This window comes from Apus apus, chromosome 1 (genome assembly GCF_020740795.1).
Source record: "Apus apus isolate bApuApu2 chromosome 1, bApuApu2.pri.cur, whole genome shotgun sequence".
Taxonomy (NCBI): Eukaryota; Metazoa; Chordata; class Aves; order Apodiformes; family Apodidae; genus Apus; species Apus apus.
Genome location: NC_067282.1, coordinates 20,673,085 through 20,692,129, shown reverse-complemented (window position 1 = coordinate 20,692,129; position 19,045 = coordinate 20,673,085). Strand labels below are relative to the sequence as shown.

Here is a 19,045-nt window from a genome sequence, read left to right as displayed (position 1 = left end):
TGTGCAACTCATTTTTGTCAATGCCTGGAGCTGCTGATACTTTGCATTATGTGTGGAATCATTTCCAGTAATAATACTAATACACAGCAGTTCACAGTTGATGGTAAATACACCAACAGTACTGTCCTTCATGGGAAGTACTGTGCAATTTGGGTGGAAAGAACATGTTTTGTATTTTGTACAATTTTGGAATAATTAAAAAAAATCCTTGAGGTTATTGCTAGGTATATGTTGAGATACTCTTGTTTTATTGCTGTTTTTATAAATAATGTGTAACAAGTTCCTACTTGTCTTCAGGACAACAAAGTAAAACTAGTCAATATAGAAAACATCATGACAGCATGGTTGGTTGTCTCTCTAGCCGCTTCACTGAGTATACTTGTCTATTACATCTGTCAAGGAAAAACAAGTGATTTTTCAAAATTAAGTTATAGTACCAGTGCAGTGTAAGTGTTCAGATGAGGCTGAATAGATAGCTCAGGCTTACTGATCCAAAGGTGGACTTGTCTGATGTGAGTATGATCTATGAAGTTTTGAAAGATCTGAGGGGGGCTTTTTTAGGGAGCATGCAGTACAAATACATTAAAAATGCTGTGGCTAATTTGTGTTGTGCTTTCATCTAGAACAATGTTAGGCAGTTGTTACTGAGACTACATTTCAGCAGATGAGCCTTTGAAATAAGGTAGATTGAGGGGTGGCTATGGTGGCTGTGGCGAGGTGGCAGAGCCCAGGACAGAAAGCAATGGGTGCCTTGCCAGACTGATTCTAGGCCTGGCCAGTCTGGTGCTGTTAGCTCACTCACCTCTGGCTGTGTTAACAGTGTCTCTGCTGCCAGAGCTCACTGGCCTGGAAAAGGTGAGATAAGCAGTTTTTGGTTCAAGGTAGGATATATGAATAACCTATAATAGGGACCTGCTAATCTATGCTAGCCTAGTCAGATGGTGAGCTTTTACTGCTTTAGTAAGAAAAAGAGTTCAGCTATATGCAGAGGACAAATGGATATGTTACTGTCTGTTTCTGCATTCATCTGTGTGGGGAATAGATAATGTTCTCAAGCATTGTTCTCAGATGTTTTCCTCATGCATTATGCAATACACTTTCCTAATGAAAGCTGGATGAGAGCAACTAAAATTTTGAGTTACCTTCCTCTCCTGAGTAAAAAGCACTTACTTGTAGCTACGCGTGTCTTCCATGGTTTCCTGTTATTGTCTTGCTCATATATAATTCATACCCTTTATGTGATGATCTTTTACCAACCTTAGTTGTGCCAATTGCCAGGTGATGTTCTGACTTTATACTCTGCCCAGCTTTCTGTCAGTTGTAAGAGATGGGCTTGGTACACCTCTCATGTGGAGTCTGGCTTTATGTTCTGACATAAACAAAACTAAACTCTGAAGTTGCTGGTGTAATGTTAGTGTGCTGAAATTCTGAACTGACCAAGCTGCAGTTGGTGGTTAATAGCCAGTGGGGGTCCTGGACCTTTAGTGTGGTCTGCCTTTCAGAGCACAAAGGTGTTGTAACTGTTCTCTGTTGCTAGAAATAGCCACTGGATTACTGAAGTGGGCCTGAAGGCCATAGTGAAGTGTTCTGCAGATCCAGTACTTCATTGGGATGGTAACTTCAGATTCAGGGCAAAAAGCCAAGTCTTTGCTTCCTCATATATCCTTCTTCTAAGGCTTTAAGCATGCTGCTGTTTCCTTTTCTGTTCCACATGCACAAAGCAAGTAGATAGTCTGGAGGCAGGAAGTAGGAAGGGGGGCAGACAGACTGCTAGGGAAGTCAACTGAAAAGCTGCTGTAAGGGCTGTATAAGCAGATGTGAGTCTAAAGAGAGGCTTATGTGAACTGGGTTACTACAGGTTAAAAAAAATGGAGACTATTCTCTCCTTTCTTAAAGGAGAGAGATTTTTAATAGTTGAATTAATTTTTAACCTTTTAATTTGAGACTCAAACCACTTTGCTATTAAACCTATTCAGAGGCAAGGAAAAGTAAGTTTAAAAAAAAATCTTCTATACCTGCAAACATGAGTGGATCTCGTGACCTGTAACATCACAGAATCTCTAGAGGAAACAGAACTTGAATTCTACTGTGTCTTTCTACTAGGATTTCACTTGAAGTTGTGCTTTGAAACTTGGTATGGGGGGGAGGGAAGGGGGGAAGAGTGACTGAGGGGTGTCAGAGTCCAGGAACTAGTCAATGGTTGTTTCAAGTGCTGAAATACTACATGATGCTGAATTCTTCTTTTTGCTAAAATGTATTAGAATGTTCCAGTGAAAGCCACAGCTGTATTTTTGTGCATGGGTCTACACAGACATCTACTGCACACTTTCCTTTTGTGAATCCATTGCAGAGCAGTTTGAAAGTGCAAAACATATATTTCACAGATTACCATGGGGATCACTTTAATCAGCTTTGAGACCTGCTAATGCTGTAGAGAACTTTGAAGGACTACTGCTGTTCATCTTCATGCAGCCAGTACAAGAAGGACTGAACATCATGTCTCTGTGCCGTCACTGGAAGAGATGCTTCTCTCTAGGTAACTGTATAATGGGCAGTGGCTTTTGTTGGGCATCACACTGAACTATGGGTGCACAGAAGTAAGAACAGCAGCTTGCGGAATGCTTTAGAGCAAAAGGTCAGTATGTATTTGGTAAATCTTTCTAATCTAGTGTTGGCTGTAAGCTGGTGTTACAGGCCTCTGGGCTTTTAGTAGAGGAATACATATAACTTTACCTCATGAGCATATAAATGGGAAAACATTTCTGTTGTTCTCTTAGAAAGCAAGCTCAGCTGTGCTTGCAGCTCATAAGCTTAGAGCTGTTAGTAAATTGTTATAGGAACAGATGCATTACAGAAATGAAAGATGCACCTGTATGCCAGAGTACTAATAGAATTATGATGTGCCAAAGATATTTTTAGCTTCAACCAATATTAATACAGGGAAACAAGTGGGAGGGTGGAAGGCTGTAAGTGCTCCGTTCTGAGGATTAGCTGTGACTGTCAGTTGTGCTAAGGAGATTTCTGATGGCTGTTTCTGAAATATTCCACTAATCACTTAACGGATCCAGTGTGCTTGATAGTTATGTACATGCCCTACAAATAGGATTGCCAGTCATGGTTATCCAAGATGTATCTGACACAAGTGCTAGAATTCCACAATCTTCCTTGAGCAGTGGGATTATTCAGAGGAGGTGTTTATTCCTGCTTGAAGCAGCAGAATCCAGTTTAGCTGTAACTCTTACCGCCTCATGTTCACTTCTGAAAATTGCTTTAACTATCAAATCTCTGATAAATCCCAGGAATTACAAATAGCAATACTGGAGGAAGGGAGTAGAATTGCTCTTGTGCATTGTTGAATGCTGTGGTTTCACGGTTAAGCTATATTTGTTAGCTTTTTTCCCCTTCGCATAGGAAGATGCCTTGAGCTGAAAATTCAAAAGGAGCATCTTTGTAAAGTTATCTTCATCTTGGAGGCTGAAAGTGCATGCAGAATGGACACAGTATGTGTTTTGATATGTTTGCACAGTGGAATTTGCATTTGCAGTGTTCCCTTGTACAGAAAATGCTCTGAAGTGATGTTAAATAAGAAATGTCCTCCAAACTGTATCAAACACTGAAGACTTGTTCAGTGCTTTCTAATGAGTGCAAATGTGTTTTGAGCTTTTCTGATAGCTGCTAGGCCATGCTAGTCCAGGAGTTTAAAAACAAAAATTACAAAAAGAGCAGAGAAACGTCACCAATCATCTTGAAACTTGTAAGCCCAAACAGGGAACAATTCTGCCTAATACATCAAGTTCTCACAGAACCAGTGCCTCCATTACCACCTTCAAAGCTGCCTTGTTGCTGCTTATGTGGCTTCTTAAGGTTACATGCTGTTAATTGTAAAAAATTGACAACAAATTTACCATAGGATACCTTGGTGCCTTTATAGTATTTACTAAGTTGTTGGAAATCTGGAATATATGGAACTCATAGGTAGTTTTCAGAGTTGAATCCAAGTTCTTGAGAAATGCACATAATTTGCACCAGCTCTTAAAAAACCTATTGCATATGACGTGTTTGGATTTGGACTTGCAGGATTTCAGAGAGCTTGGAAGGCTCCTCTGGCTTGCTGGAGTACTTCTTGCCTTTTAAAAATTCTGATGTTGAACAGTAGCTGCTGAAGCTGAGTATTCGACTTTGTGTCAGGCTATAAGATCTAATTTATCTGCTGCCTGAAACTTATTTTTTTAGGCCCCAGATGTATCATTTATTCTCATAAATCAGACACAAGGTTGTATACCAGGAAGAGCCTCCTTGAAGTCCAGGTTATGGTGACAAGCTGCTAGCAAATACACAAGTGAGTTTGGAGAACAACTAAAGAGAGTGGAATAGGAGTGAAGCTTCTAGAAAGACCATCTTTTTCCAATCCAGAATGGGAAGCTAGAAGCAACAACAAACTACTTGTTTTAATGGGTGTCAATCACTAGTGCCCCTAACTTTTTAATAAACTTAACGTGGAAGCTGGGGCAGGGAAATAAGGGACTAACTTCTTTTTAATTAATAGTGGTATAGGTTCAGCCTTGGAATTTAGTTGACAGTTATGGCTATGAAACATAAGACAGAATAAAAATAGATTGTATTTGTCTCATGCAGCTTTATTAGCTCCGTGTTATCAGCAGAAGCTGCTTGGTTTTGACATTGTGATCAGGTACAAAATTACTTGGGAGATGGAGAAGAGCTAATTTAGACAAAGTGCTCTTCCCCTTGTGGTCTCACTAAGGCTGCATATGATGATTGTTAGAGGGAGTAGAAACATCAGACCTTTACTTAGCCATTCAAAGAAGCAAAAAAAAAAAAAATCACCAAGGAGACCTTAACTCAGACCACAGCAGCCTTAGGCACCTTTGTTCTCCCATACCCATATATTTTGCTGCTTCATTTTTGCTTTGAATAATATGGCTGCCCTCTATTCATACAGAGGGAAGTGAATTTTATTGGGTAGACTTGTTATCCTTTGCCTCAGTAAGACTTCTGTCTCTTGAAATACACAGTATTTGTGTGTGATCTTCATGCATTTGAAGCTTCTTCGCTGTATATAGTTTCTGCTAAACTGCATACTCTGCTTCTACAGTAGCATAATCCTGGTTGCTGCTTTTTAATGCTCTGAAATGTCTCTAGTGATCTGCTGGGAATCTGTTCTGGTCATCAGTGGCAAGATTTACCTATTTCATCTGAGTGAATTTGGGTAAATTAATAAAAATCCAGGCTCCAGCTGTGTCTGCTTGTGGTATGCAACTCCATTCAAAAGTTTATCAAGGCTGCTCTTCAAAACTAGATGTGCTTTGTGCCTTGAAGTTCTTGCAGTTAAGAACCTTCTAGTTAATAATTTAAGATTGCTCAGAAAGACCTTTTTCAGTGTCATGAACCTTAGCTTAAATCAGGGATCAACACAAGAAAGAAGCGACTTAACATCACAAGTCTTAATTTCACTATTCCTGTTCAGGCTAACATTAACAGGGCCAAGGAAATTGAGGTTTTTCCCCCTCATTTCTGTAATCTCATGAGTTGCTTTTGATTCAGCTTTTGGGCTACAGGAAATCTTTCATGAATGTGTGCAGTTCTAGTTTTCCACTGTAGGTGAGAGCTACTGATGTTGCATGTCTGTTGACATGACGGATCAATATCCTCCTATACTGTGAGTATCTGCATCTATCATAACACTCCAGTTTGTCTGTAGCTACATCAGACTGGCAAATCAGCCCTCCTTGGATTGACCAGTATATTCAAGCTTTTCTTTTTGCTTAGTTGAGCTCCCAACTTACAGCAGCACTTTTTCCCTGAAGTGCATAGTTAGGTGTTTGTAACATGGGATTTTTGACGTTTATGTTTCTGAAGACCAGATTAATGCATCTGTTTAAGACTAACACTTGTTCTAAACTGCATGTAGCTCTCCAGTCTACAAACTAAGCAAGCCCAAACTAGTGACCAGTTGTCTGTCTTGAGTTTTTGACTGATTAAAAGAAATGATCCCTAAAATTGGTCTCAGATTAGGTTGACAAGTGACCTCTTTCCAGCATGACAGATAGAAGTGCCTCCTGTATGGCAGCTTCTCTTGCAGAACAACTCACAGTCTCTTACAGGCAAACACTCTTTGAGTTTTAAGCAAATTCTGAAATCCACGAGTATTAATTGGCTGCCCAACAATACCCTTCTTAGCCTTGCTAATTTTGATAACCTACACACATTGCATAACTATCAAGAGAAAAGGAGAGAAGCTACAGACCTGTGTCTCATTTCCTTTGCAATATTTGGGTTAGCTTGATTGATGACAACTTTGTCCTTGCATCTTAGAGTTCAGAAAATAAGCTTCCTTTGCTCAGTCCTCTCTTTTCATGTTTCTGAAGCATTATTTACCCTTAATATCCTTTTGGGGGCTGCTGTCTTCATCAGATTCTCAGGTTTCTTTATTGGTCTGTATCTAGCACAGAAAAAATTTCCTATCTTCAAATCCGATTTTCTGCTGTGCATGAAATAGCTTTTATTCCGTGCTGTGCATCTCTAAAACATCTGCTGCAAAGGTATGGATGTCTTTTTGTATTCAGACTTGAACAGAGGGGTTATCTGGGAGCTTTAATTCCCCCTCCCCCAAGTTTGACTTGTAGTAAGACTTTTCCATAGCAATTTCAAGTTGCTTGACCTGAACACAAGGTTTTTCCACTATGTCTTTAGCTGTTGGCAGACAAATTCAAGTTAACTTTCAAGAAAAAGACCTTATTGAAAAACTCTGAAATTGTTTTGCTCACTCAGTATCCTGGTTGTTGGGCTGAAATATGCAACTACTTTAAAAAACCCACCCCCCAAAAATAAAAAAAGATCCCCAAAAAACCAGCTACAAGCATTTGGAGAATGTGCCTACCAGTTAGTGTCTGAGCTGAGTTAATTCCCAACTTTTCAGTTTTGTATGGTCTCTAGCCTTTAAGAAAAACAGTACCTTCCCTGGGATTGCTTCTGTGTCTTGCTTGTCTTACAAGCTGCTAACTGGAGGGCCTTTATCTGAGTACTCACCCAGTTACTAAATGCTCATATAGACAGCTGACTGTACTAATTTGATGTCCATTTTTAGTGTTGCATGGTAGTAAACATTTCATCCTATTAGTGTAAAAGACCGGTTGCTTGGTTCCTAGCGGCAGGAGACGGGGATAGCTTTTAAGTCCAGCACCGCAAGCATTTCCTGATGATACTCTGAAGGTTGCATACATGTGTTCTCCTATGTGTTACATATGTTGTGGCTAGCAACCATCTTCTGTCACTAGAATTTGTCATGGCCTCCTTGTTATCCTAGACCAAAGCACTGAATGTTAGTTTTCTAGTCTAAAAAGATGTTAACCACTTATGCTTAGCCCTTGTGTTATCAGAACTGACATTATTCCTTTTTTAGGTAATGCTTTGCCAACTTGATTAGACACTCCTAGAGCAGATGCTCAGTGCTAGTGAAGTCCTAGGCTAATTCATACAGTACTTTCCTCTCTGCTCCTTTTTCCTACTTGTGATTTGCATTCTTGTGGAAGTATTATACTTGTTACTATCACATATAAATGAATGGTTTTGGTAAATGGCCTCAACAGGAGTTCTGGTTGGCCTCAAAGCCCAAGGAACTCCCTTGGGAAAGCTGAGGAGAAGGGTGTCCTTTCCTGCTCTGCTTTCTAAACGGCCTGTGAAAACTGACAAGATTGTTCGTGTTTCTATGGTCAAAGTTAAACGAATATCAGACTACTTAGCTCTACCTGCTGAAAGCTTTAAATTCTTGAAAGAAGGATGTTAGTAACATGGTAGAGCTTACAGAATTTGAAAATAGCTTGAAGTAAAACAAATATTTTTTTTTTAAAAAAAAGACTAAACACATATTAGCAATATTTATTGCATGCAGATGACCTAAGGACATCTTACTTTGCAGGACATACATCTACAAAGAAGGAAGCTTGTTCAGAATTATCCTTTAACAGAAGAGCTAGAAAATAAAAGCTCCACTCTGGATTGTTCCAGCACTTTCTTTATTCACACTTGACTATGTCTGAACAGTTGCCTACAATATTAAACTGTTAAACTCTGTAGAACTTTTCTACATTCTAAAAAAAACGCCAAACACACACAAAACAAACAAACAAAAAACAAAACAAACAAACAAAACCAAACAAATGAAAAACCAAAAAAAAACACCCAAGAAACACCACAAACCCAACAACCTTAATGCTGCTGAGGTTTTCACATGAACTGGTTATAACTCAAGGTTAAGGTATCCCAGTTCTGATGGGAGCAAAGCTTTCCTGGAGAACCTGGTAGCTAAGTTCATGCCCTGCATCTCTTGTGAGAGCATGCTGTGCTCTGCCTGTTTGAGCTCTTACTTTATGTACTTTTAGGTTCAAGTGCAATTCTGTTGAACAGTAAGGGCAGGTAATGATATAGTGCATGAAAGAATGAATTTCAGGTAAAACCAGCTCACTTAGACAAGCTTCAAAGTCACTTTTTATATATGAACTTGTTGACAATTCTCAACTGCAGAACTTCTGGCACTCTGTGAAGATAATCCTGTGAAAAGGATGTTACTGCAAGAAAGTGATGGTGAATCACTGAATCTGGGGTGGCTTGTTAAGAGCAGACTTTGTATTTCAGGGCAGGCAGAAATCAAACTTGTCTGCCACCTCTAAATATGGGTATTAACTTCTCAGATGTTCAGTTTGCTAACCCTTCTCTTTAAGGCTAAGCCTGAAACAATAACACCATGTGTTATGTAAATTACAAAGTTGGGAGGCTTTTGGTGACTGTTTTTCACCCTGAGGGAAGCTGTCTTTCAGATGATTCATTATTGAAAACTGCCTCTTAATACAGTTGGGGGGACACAAGGAACTCTGGCTGCTTAAACTTTGACTTGTGAGTGTCTAAGCTTAGAATCACAGAAGTTGAGGTTAGAAAGGACCTCTGGAGACCATAGTCCAACTTTGCTCAAGCACAGTCAGCTTCTTTAGATCAGTGTCCTTTCTTCTGTTAGACCCTAGTCCTGCAAATAGTGTGCCATGATTTTTGGCAATACCTTAGTATTGCTTTAAGTTTTAAACTTGACATGATGAAGCCTATCTGGTAACTTCTCCATTACAAACCTGCTGTTTCTCATATCTTGTGGCTCTGCTGTCTTGGTGAGTTGCTCAGTTGCTCTATTATCACTTGTTTCTAAAAATGGAACAGATGTTAGAGCAATTGAGCACCTCACCGGGGTAGAAGACAGGAGTAGTAAGTAGCTGGCTAATCTACTTAAGAGAAAAGTGATAAAATTTCAGTAAGGTTCTCCTGTGAATTCTCACAGTTGGCAAGCATCCAAAGTGACTCATCTATTAAAACACTACAAAATTCACACCACTTTATTTACTTAATCATAAAAGCTATGATTATTACTGTGCAGACATTAAGGAGACAGATATACATGGAAAATGCCATCTTTGCAGGCCCAGTGAAGTAAGAGTATTAAATTATAATTCATTCCTTTCAAGTGATAACAAATGCAATGTGAATTTGTCAGGGCATCAAGCCTGGTTTAACGATGAGAGAAAGCTATAAAATCTCCATTTTTGTCAGGCTTTAATCACATCTTTTTTTAGAAAACAAACTTGTTAAATAGTGTGAAGTAAGAGCCTTGAAGAAACAAATGGGCTTTATAAAAGGCAGTAGATAACTCAGGTCTGACTTATGGAACTTGTAAAGCACAATGTGAAACAGTATTAGACTCCAACACTAAGTATCTTGTGCCTTAAAGTGAAGCCAAATATATTGGACACTTCAAATTCTGTAAGGATCTAAGTTCCATAAAAATAGATAGTAATCATAGTGTGTTATTCTAATAATCATGCTGATCCACCAGCTCTTTCATACTTTCACAGAATACCTATGGGTAAACTGGCTTGCAAGTATCCTCAGGTTTTTTGTCAGGCTCCCTTGTTTACTTTTTTTATCTGTTCTGCTCTAGTCTATTGAGATGCTTCAAGGCTTCTTTCCTGAGGATGAGTGGGAACAATCAGTCATAGCCAGTACAAAAATTCTGCTTTCCCTTTTCCCTGAGGTACAAGTTACCAAGCTAAGAGAACAGAGTAGGTTGTGGCACTGAAGATGGATTTTCATTATTTCAGAGGTGGGCAGGAATACTGGGAAGAGGACTAGGAAGACCAACACCAGAGCTCTGGAGATAAAAGCTGAGACAAATGCCATCTTCAAGTGAAGAGCTGTTCTACTCACACACCAAAACTGTGCTATGTTGTTCTTGCAGAATCAGCTTCCTTTTATCAAATTGTCTTAACTTCTAAATGTCTTAAAATGAATACATAAATTTATATGCAGGGTGTGTGAGATGATATAGTTCTTAAGATTGATGTAGCTGGAAGATCCAAAATCTGATGTTGCTAAACACAGTAAATAAACAGGCTGTGAGGTACAATGGTCTACCATTAATATGCTTTTCTGAGCATCAGTAGTTTTATCCAAGGTAAATTACATAGTGTTGCAAGCCCTTGGGCAAATAACAGGAGATAAAGGTCTTACGGGATAGAAACCTTCCCAGAGTAAAATGTTGGTCTGCCCTAAAGTGAAGTCAGTGAGTCTGATCCCTTTGGATACAGGGAAGTAAACACAGCTGAGTAAGAGCTGCTCTGACTTCAGTTTTAAGTCTCGCCACTGCTAGAGTTGGTTAAATGTGTGCTGTCTTTATCCGTAGCCTTTCTCAAGTAAGGAGCAGAGGTGCAGTTGCTTTCATGTGGCTGAAGTGATGGTCTATATATGGTCGGGTGGTCTTGAGGGGGATGCCTTTTGAAGGTGGCATAGCCTCTGGGACTGCTGCCCACCAGGAGCCCTTCAGAAGCTCAGGACTCCTTGTTTCTAAATGCAGGGAAGTAAAGCATCTACAGCCATAGCATTGGTCACTGTGCCTGCAGGCTTCTGGGTGTGATCTGCTTAATAACAGGGGAGGGAAGTGGAAGGCATTCCTGATGGGCAGGATTATAGGATAATCTTCCAAAATGAGGCTTATTCCAGTAAAAGTTGAAGCAGCTGATTCGAGCCACTTGGAAAAATGAAGACCTTATTAATACAGATGTTTTCTATGCACTTACAAGTCTGCTCTGAAAATATTTTAGTATATTTAAATAGTAAGGCAAATGCTGCTGTACTAGGGGCACTTATCTTGGAGAGAGCAGCCAAGAGCAGAGTGTCTTAAGTAAACCTAAATACCTCTGAACTTTATCAGCTGTATTGACTCAGTTAATCCTTAAAGTTGTGGGACAGCTTCATGATGCTTGGCAGCGAAGAGAGCTAATAAGCAGGAGGATTTCAAGCATGAGAGGGAGTAATGAAAAAGTGAAACAAATAAGGTCTTTAAAAAAAAACCACAGTTTTTACAGTGCATTTGTCTTAGAATAATTGCACTTGTGTTTGGGAGCTTGACTAGGAAAACAGATGAAAGCTGCTTCCTTGCACTTAATGCTCTTAAGGGTGCTGTTGTTTTATCTCCTTTGCAGTTACACAACATGAAATCAATGGGAAAGAACAGAGAGTATCCAGTAGTGCTCTTAGCTCTGTTTTTCTGAGGGGGAAAATACCCACTCAGCAAGGTTGAGTGGTCCTCTGTGTTGTGGCGAGTTTCGTCAGGCTGAGTAAACTAATTTTGCATTATAATGGCATAGTCTTGCATAATGTATAGTCTTACATATTCCACTTCCTAAATTTGTCCTTTTTCACAAGGTAAATACTAACAATTGAGCATATTTTTGCTGTCTGAATTTGTGTCAAGTGAAATGGAACAAAATCAATTCATTTGCCCCACACTTAAAGTTCAGCTTAATGTCTCCAAAGTATGAATTCACAATGTGCAAAATTTGCTTTGGGCCAGAGAAAGTGCTCTTGAAAGCATATTAGTTAGTTAATTACATTAGCCGTGGCCCTTTACTAGCATTGCGAAGTTTTTTCCTCTGTTGGACTATCTTGTAAGATGAATGGGTAATGTTGCCCTCCAGTGGCTGATGTCTGGAGGTTGCAGAGCCTGTTTGCACTAGCAATAAAAGATCAGTCACTTGGGAAGTCTGGGATGGAAGAGTAGGATGTTAGCTTAGACCTATAAATCTCTTTACTGGTACTTGTCTCTATTAATGTGTGAGAACGTAAGTGCCTGATATATGATGGTTATATTAGGATTGAAGGCTTTTTTTTTTTTCCTGTAGTTAAAGACATAATTTAAGCCTCCTCTTCATTGAAAGAGTCCTTTTTAGCCACTGATTAGATCATGATTTTTTGCAGTATGATCTTAGCTGGGTACAGAAATAATAGCTGCTGAATTTGGCTTTAGTACAGTTGCTTCTCAGTGTTATCTCTGAGTGGGCTTTTCAAATAACCCTAAATTAACGTTTTAACTAGCTTCTTATGAGACAAGTTGTCTTATCTAGAACTACCCATGCTAGCTTGTAAATCCATGGCTTGTTTAATAAACTGATATTCTTATCTAATGTATTTACAGCTCAAGCAGTGTAAAGTATCTTCATGGCTCAGAATGGAAGGGGAAAGCAGCAAATCCTTCAACAACTTTGGTAACGTTTTGAGGCTTGGCTGAGGAAAGGGCTAGCTCCTTTCCCCTGTAATTTGGCTTTCTCTTAAGGCAAAGCTGAACATTGTTTCATAGAACTGAAGCCGCTCCAGACCAGCTAGAGATGAAAATTACTTTAAGTGGAAGATTTGAGCTTTGAAGCTGTGGGTGTAAAGAAAAATGCGTTGCTCTTCTCAGTCTAAAACCGGTTCTTTGACGGCTCTGCGGCCGCGCGGTGCGGGTGCTCGGTGGGCAGGGGCAGGGGGCAGTGCCAGGGGCAGGGGGCAGTGCCAGGGGCAGGGGGCAGTGCCAGGGGCAGAGGGCAGCTTGCCGAGCAGAGCCGCCCGTCACCTGCCCTGCCCGCGGGGGCCTGGGCCCGCGGGGAGCGGAGCGTCCCTCCGGTTTGGGCTCGGACGCAGGAGCGGAGCGGCCCTGGAGGCGGTGCGGTGGCTGCCCCTGCCGCTCCCGCGCTGTCCCGCACCGGAGCCTGCACGGCCGGGGCACCGGCCGCGGGCCCGTGGCGAGCATTAGCCCGGCACAGCCGGTGGCGGCAGCGCTGCCGCCGCGGGGCCCGGGGGCGGTGCGGGGTCTGCGCCCCTCCCCGCGGCGTCGGGGCGGGGCGGGGGGAGCGGGCCCCGCGCTCTGCCCCTGCCAGCTGACTCCGGGCGGGCCCCACCGCCCCTCTCCGGCCGGCCGCTATTTATCAGCTGCTGCCGCGGTAGCGCGGGGGCAGGGCGCGCCCGCAGCTGCCGCTCGCTGCCCGCCCGGCCCGGCCCTTCCCCGCGGCGCGGCCCCGCCGGGAGCTGCCGCGGCCCCGGGCGCTGCCGGCCCGGCTCTGATCGCCTCCTCTCGGCGCTCTCCCCGCAGGACCGGTCTGTTCCCCCTCGGGCTATAAGAAGGCGGATGATGAGATGTCCGGAGCCACGTCCTCGGCGGATCTGGACGAAGCACCAGCCCGCACCATTTACTTGAACCAGCCTCAGCAGAGCAAGTTCCGCGACAACTGGGTCAGGTACGGGGCAATCCCTGCGTCCCCCTTCCCGGCGGCTGCGGGCAGCGCGGGCTCCGCTCCCGGCCCAGGCCCGCTTTTCAGCGCAATAAGTTGAGCTTCTGTCGAGGTTTGTTGGCTGGCGTGTGTGCTCGGGTTGTGGCAGCAGTACAGGGGAGGGGCAGCGAGGAGGGATCCAGCAGCGAGGGGCAACCTTCCTGGGTCAGCAGCGGTGAGAGCTGGAGCTCGGAGGAGCTGTGTGCGCGGGATGCGCGGAAAGGTCTTCACCTGCGGCTCTGGTGGGACCACCGGGTTTTTTAATAACAAGACCTTTCACACAGGGGGCATCCCATGAATACCGTTTGTGAGATTTAGATAGAATTGAGTATGTAAGCCCCACGGAGTGTCCTCTTGGAAAGCAGCAGCAGCTTCCAGCTGTAAGAATAACTAGATGAAGTAAAAAAAGAAGTAGACTAGGAAGGAGGAAAAGAAAGTAATTCCAACAGAACAAGAATAATTAAGAGTTTACAGTCCCACGTCCCCATGCCTACAAGGTTGTGGTCCACTTGTGTTCTTCAGTTGAAGACCAAATGGAGTTGTCTTTGGCATTTGGAGCCTTTTGTTGTAGGGGTGTGTGTTCAAGACTTCTGTTGGTATGATTAATGCCATGTTATTGCAGTTTGGAAACACAGATAATGTGCTCTGAAACATGGAACATGAGGATGCATAATGCAAGTGAACTGTGGCAGTGCTTGCCACACTTGCCCTGGGTTAGCTAGGTGAACAGATGGTGCCTGTCATGACTGAGGAGTGTTATTTAGCAGGCTTCTGTTTGTTAGTGCAGATGTTTGTGTTATTGTTCAAAGGATGGTTTACACAATGAGCGTCTTTATGAAAAGAGGGGAACTTTATATCCTGCTGAGATGGTGATTTCCATTAGCTGGTTTATTGTGTGTATTAGCAAACATAATTCTAAGAATAAATACCCTCCGGAAGGATGTTGGTGTTCTGAATAGTGCAGCGGCTTGTATTAACATGGGATTTTCTCCTCAACTTTGACTTACTATGTACTTGTCTGGGAAAGCCTGTGGTCTAGGAGCAGTTAAAATGACAGATTTTCTTAGTGCCTTGCTTTTCTCTATGTGGGCAGCAACGTTTGATGTTTTCTCACTTTGTTTTTATTATTGATTGACAAATTTTGAGCTGATTTCAACCATTTTCTGTACATAGACTACTTCTGCTTTTTCTGTTTTACAGAAAGAAAAGCAGAGCATAGAGGATTGGAAGAATCTATAGTTCAGGTTTTCCTGAAGGGGTTCTGTTCTTGTCTGGCTCAGTCTTATGAGCAAATAGTGTGTGGCTTTGTTACCAAGAACTTAAGAGTCACAGAATTGGAAGGGCCCTTAAAGATAATCTAGTTCCAAACCCTCTGCTGTGGGCAGGGATGCCTCTCACTAGACCAGGTTGCTCAAAGCCCCATCCAACCTGACCTTGTATACTGCCAGGAAGGGGGCATCCACAAATCCTCTGAGCAACTTTATTCCAGTGTCTAACCACCTCATAGTGAAGAATTTCTTCCTAGTATAAATGCAGCCACTCCATTTTAAAACCATTACCCCTTGTTATATCACTACAAGCCCTTGTAAAAACTCCCTCCCCAGCTTTCCTGTAGCCCCTTTAGCTGGAAAGCAGCTATAAGGGCTCCCTGTAGCCTTTTCTTCCCTAGGATCAAGAACTTCAGCTCTCTCGACCTGTCTTCATAGGAGGGATGCTTCAGCCCTGTGATCTTTGTGGCCCTCCTCTGGACTTGCTCCAGCAGGACCATGTCCCCCTTATGTTGGGAACTCCAAAACTAGACACAGTATTCCAGGTGGGATCTCACTTGTTCCCATTAGTGCTATTACCAATACCTGAAAAAGCTGCTGTGTCTGATTCACAGTCCAGAAGCCATCTCTTGGTAGCTGTAAATGTTTTTCAATATCTTGCAGCTTTGCCTTCTGACAAGGGCAACTTGAGTTGAGTTGGAAACCCTAACCCTTGGTGTGTGAGGGATAGGATAAAATGCAGGTGCTGTAGTGGGAAAGTTACCTGATGAGGGATCTAAGCTCCGTAGAGTAACTTGGAAATTAAGTTCACTTTATAGCAACTTGCTGCTCCTTATTAAGAAAGCTTTGGATCACTCTGACTTTAAAAGAGTGACTGGCTTTGGCTGTGCTCTATCCATCCTTGGGATTAGCCTTTTTCCCTCAGCCCACTGGGAATGAAGGCAAAGGCGACTTGAGCTTGTGATATCCGAGTAAGATTGTCTTGTGTGGAATGTGAGTGGTGGTCTATTTATTCACTTGCTTATGTGTATTGGAGATTCTCTTGAACTGCAGTTCTGTGTTGCCCTTGGACTTCCTTACTGTGTTCAGCTTTTGGAATTCTCAGTACCATTGGAATTCAAGGTTTGTTGTCTCCATAGGAAGCTTCAGTGTACAACAGCACAAGGTGGTGTGTAAGCAGATAATACCTGTACATATGGGCTTATGGAAAACTGAACTGAAGGAGAGAATAAATCAGTTTGTAAATCGTGTAACTTCTGACTGTCACCTTTTTGGTAGATGCTGAGGGTTCTCTGAATGAGTAACAGTGGAAATTGGAATGTTCGTGAAGTTTTCTAAGTGAAGGAGAAGTGTGAAATAGCTTGCTCAAAACTAAGCAAAATACAGCAAGAAATGGAGGTGCAGAGGGGGAAGGTAGGTCAGTGGTATGGCTTTTTTGTTTAAAATGTTCTAGTCACCTTGAGCTCTAACTTTTTGAGGGAGAGAGGCACTGTTAAAAGTGAATTGCTATGTTTGTAGGAGCAAATTGATAAGTAACAATGGGTTTTTAATTTCTGACGAAGTAAGCAAAATAGATAATTCCCTAATACTACTTCTAAATAGCATACATATAGTGCTGTTGCAAAAACTGGGTGAAGGGCAAGATGGGATAAGACACTGACACTTCCAAAAGCCTTGAAGTGTGAGAGTGAAGATGTAGGAAGGAGAATGGTTTTTTTTTTTTCCCCTGTTCCCAAGCTTTCTGGTGTAATAAGTGAGATTATGAGAACTCTGTAGAGCAATAGTGATAATTTTTCCTGCTCTTTGCATTTTGTCAGAAACTATTTCAAAACCTAGTGCTGTTAAAACTGTGTGTTGTAGACTGAATTTAGCTTGGTCCTTCGTATGTGTGTATATTTGGCTGCCACCATTTGTTGTTACAGTGCTGCAGCAGTGATTCCTTCTTGTAGGAACATGTCTCTTCTACCTGCATTAGAAGCTGCTTTTATTCCTACTGTGTTCAATTTGAAAAACTATGTGTATTTGTAACTCTTTGGACCTTTTATTAAAAGGTAAATTATGTTTCGTTTTCAGCTGAACAATTTTAGAGGCTTAGAAATATGTAAAAATGGAACAATTTTTTTTGTCCGACAGAGAAGTAGTTGTGGTATTGGTATGTATGCTTTTATGAAAGTTAACTAGCACCTGTTTTGACTTATACAGAACTTAAATATTTATCACTTTAATAGGAGCATTTCTATACTTTATTTTAAAATTCTGTAAGAACCGAGGCCCCTGTTCTGAAAATTGCCAGCCACTCTGTACACAGCTCTGCAGGCAATGATTGCAACCTTCTACTCGTACATTCTGTATTTGAGGACTGAAGTCCGCTAACAGTGGTCATAAACTGAAGGCATCCCTGGCTACAGGCAGTGTGAGATAGTAGTCAGACTTCTATAGAGACCCCAGCCAGGAGTTGTTTTTTTTTTCCCCTTGCTTCTAATATGCCCCAAGAAAACGTTTTCCTTGTTTTTATGTAAAATACTGGCTTTTCCTTCTAATCAGGTGTGAAGCACGAAATGGTAGTGAATCATTACTGTTTCCAACCTCTAGCTATTCTGCTGTTGACATGATTCAGTGTGAGTGATATGGTAGTCCATATGCTTGTTATGTACCAGATCAGCACAGTATGAAAACAACTGTTTAGCAGAAGTGCTAAATTGGCTGGTAGTGGTTTTCACTTGAAAAGTTTTTTTGTTCGGTTTTTTGTTTTTCTACCTGAATTTCTGATTGTTTGAACCATAACTCTTTATTTACTAAGTTTGATTTATAATGTTATTACATGAATGATGGAGGAGGAGACTCAAAATGTCTTTACGTGACAGTTTGAAAATAAACATGCCTAGTGCCTTGTAAAATACAGATGAGGTGTGAAAGTGGTTTGAATGCTCTGACAATATTTCTGAGATCACTAAACTAAGGGCATGAATAGTTTTCCTAAAGTACACTCAACGGCATGTGGAAGACTAGTTTATTTTGCTTAAAGTGAGCATTTTCTACAGATCTGGCTTTCAAGTAAATATAATTCCTTGATGTTTCTTACTAATACAGGAATCAACTCTGATATTACTGGCTTATATCGAATGCACAACAGTACTGTACTGGAACTTTCTTCCAGTGCATGCAGTAAATATCATCAGTTAAGGGATTTGAGCACCTTATTGCATATATACTAAATTTGATGTAAAATAGTTGGAACTTGTAGTTTCTTGATCCAGGAGGAGCAATAGTGCCAGAAAAATTTATGTACATTTACAGTTCTCTTAGAATTTTCTAAGTGCTTTACATTTCCCTTTGTAACCATTGCTTTATGTAATATTCTTAAATTCAAAGCCTAGTAGTACATCTTGTGCAAGTCTGCTTTACATTTGTATCAGGACTCCAGCCTTCAGCCTGGATACCTGGCTTGAGGGGAAGGGTCAGGGGCAGAAGCAGCGGTCAAGGAAGGGCAAAATTTTACTTGTATACTTTTCATGTATCTTGAATCCAGAAATCTGGTTGAAAACTTATCAGGGCAGAATTTGGTGGCTTGATCTTATTAGGGTGGTCCCAAAAGGTGCATTCTGATATCCAGAAAATCCTCTGTTCTGAGACTTTTATTCCATACAGGCAAAAGTTAAATTCTGTGAGGATAGATAAAGACCGAGAAGCCTTCAGCTTTCACTTTTAGGCTGTACAAGATGTGAAAACTTAAGTAAACTGCTGAGAAGGAGTTTCTAATTTTGCAATACAGAAGCACTAGGAATTTGGTACTGAAGGGTGTAAGAAGGCTTCTAGTAGCACCACAAGCCCTGTGCTAAACACTATTTTGTATCTCTAGTTCCAGACTCTCCCATCAGTGTCTGCAGGATGCTTGCTGATGACAGAGTTGTAGGCACAGTCTGGATTTCTTCTTTAATTTCAGCTCTGTGTCACAAATGAAAGTAAAGTGTTTCGCTTTCTTGGCTTGTACATAGATACCGTAGAAGCCACTTGTATTTTAGAGCAGTTGGTGCTTTTTGAATATGCGGAGAGGTACTCACTGATGCTTTGTGAGTCCCTCTTGCTGAAATAGGAGTTGCTGGTGTCACTAGCCAATTAGTATTGACCCTTGTAACA

The 19,045-nt window shown here is 41.5% G+C and overlaps 1 protein-coding gene across 4 annotated transcripts in view; it reads left to right on the top strand.

Annotated features, from left to right (window-relative positions):
• The window catches only part of ATP8A2 (ATPase phospholipid transporting 8A2), a 333,209-nt gene that overhangs the window by 24,778 nt on the left and 289,386 nt on the right, over positions 1-19,045 (top strand). For all 4 annotated transcript variants that reach the window (XM_051638602.1, XM_051638630.1, XM_051638621.1 and 1 more), the window contains exon 2: positions 13,463-13,607. In XM_051638602.1, coding sequence (XP_051494562.1) covers positions 13,463-13,607 — 145 coding nt within the window. The remainder of the gene's footprint in view (positions 1-13,462; positions 13,608-19,045) is intronic.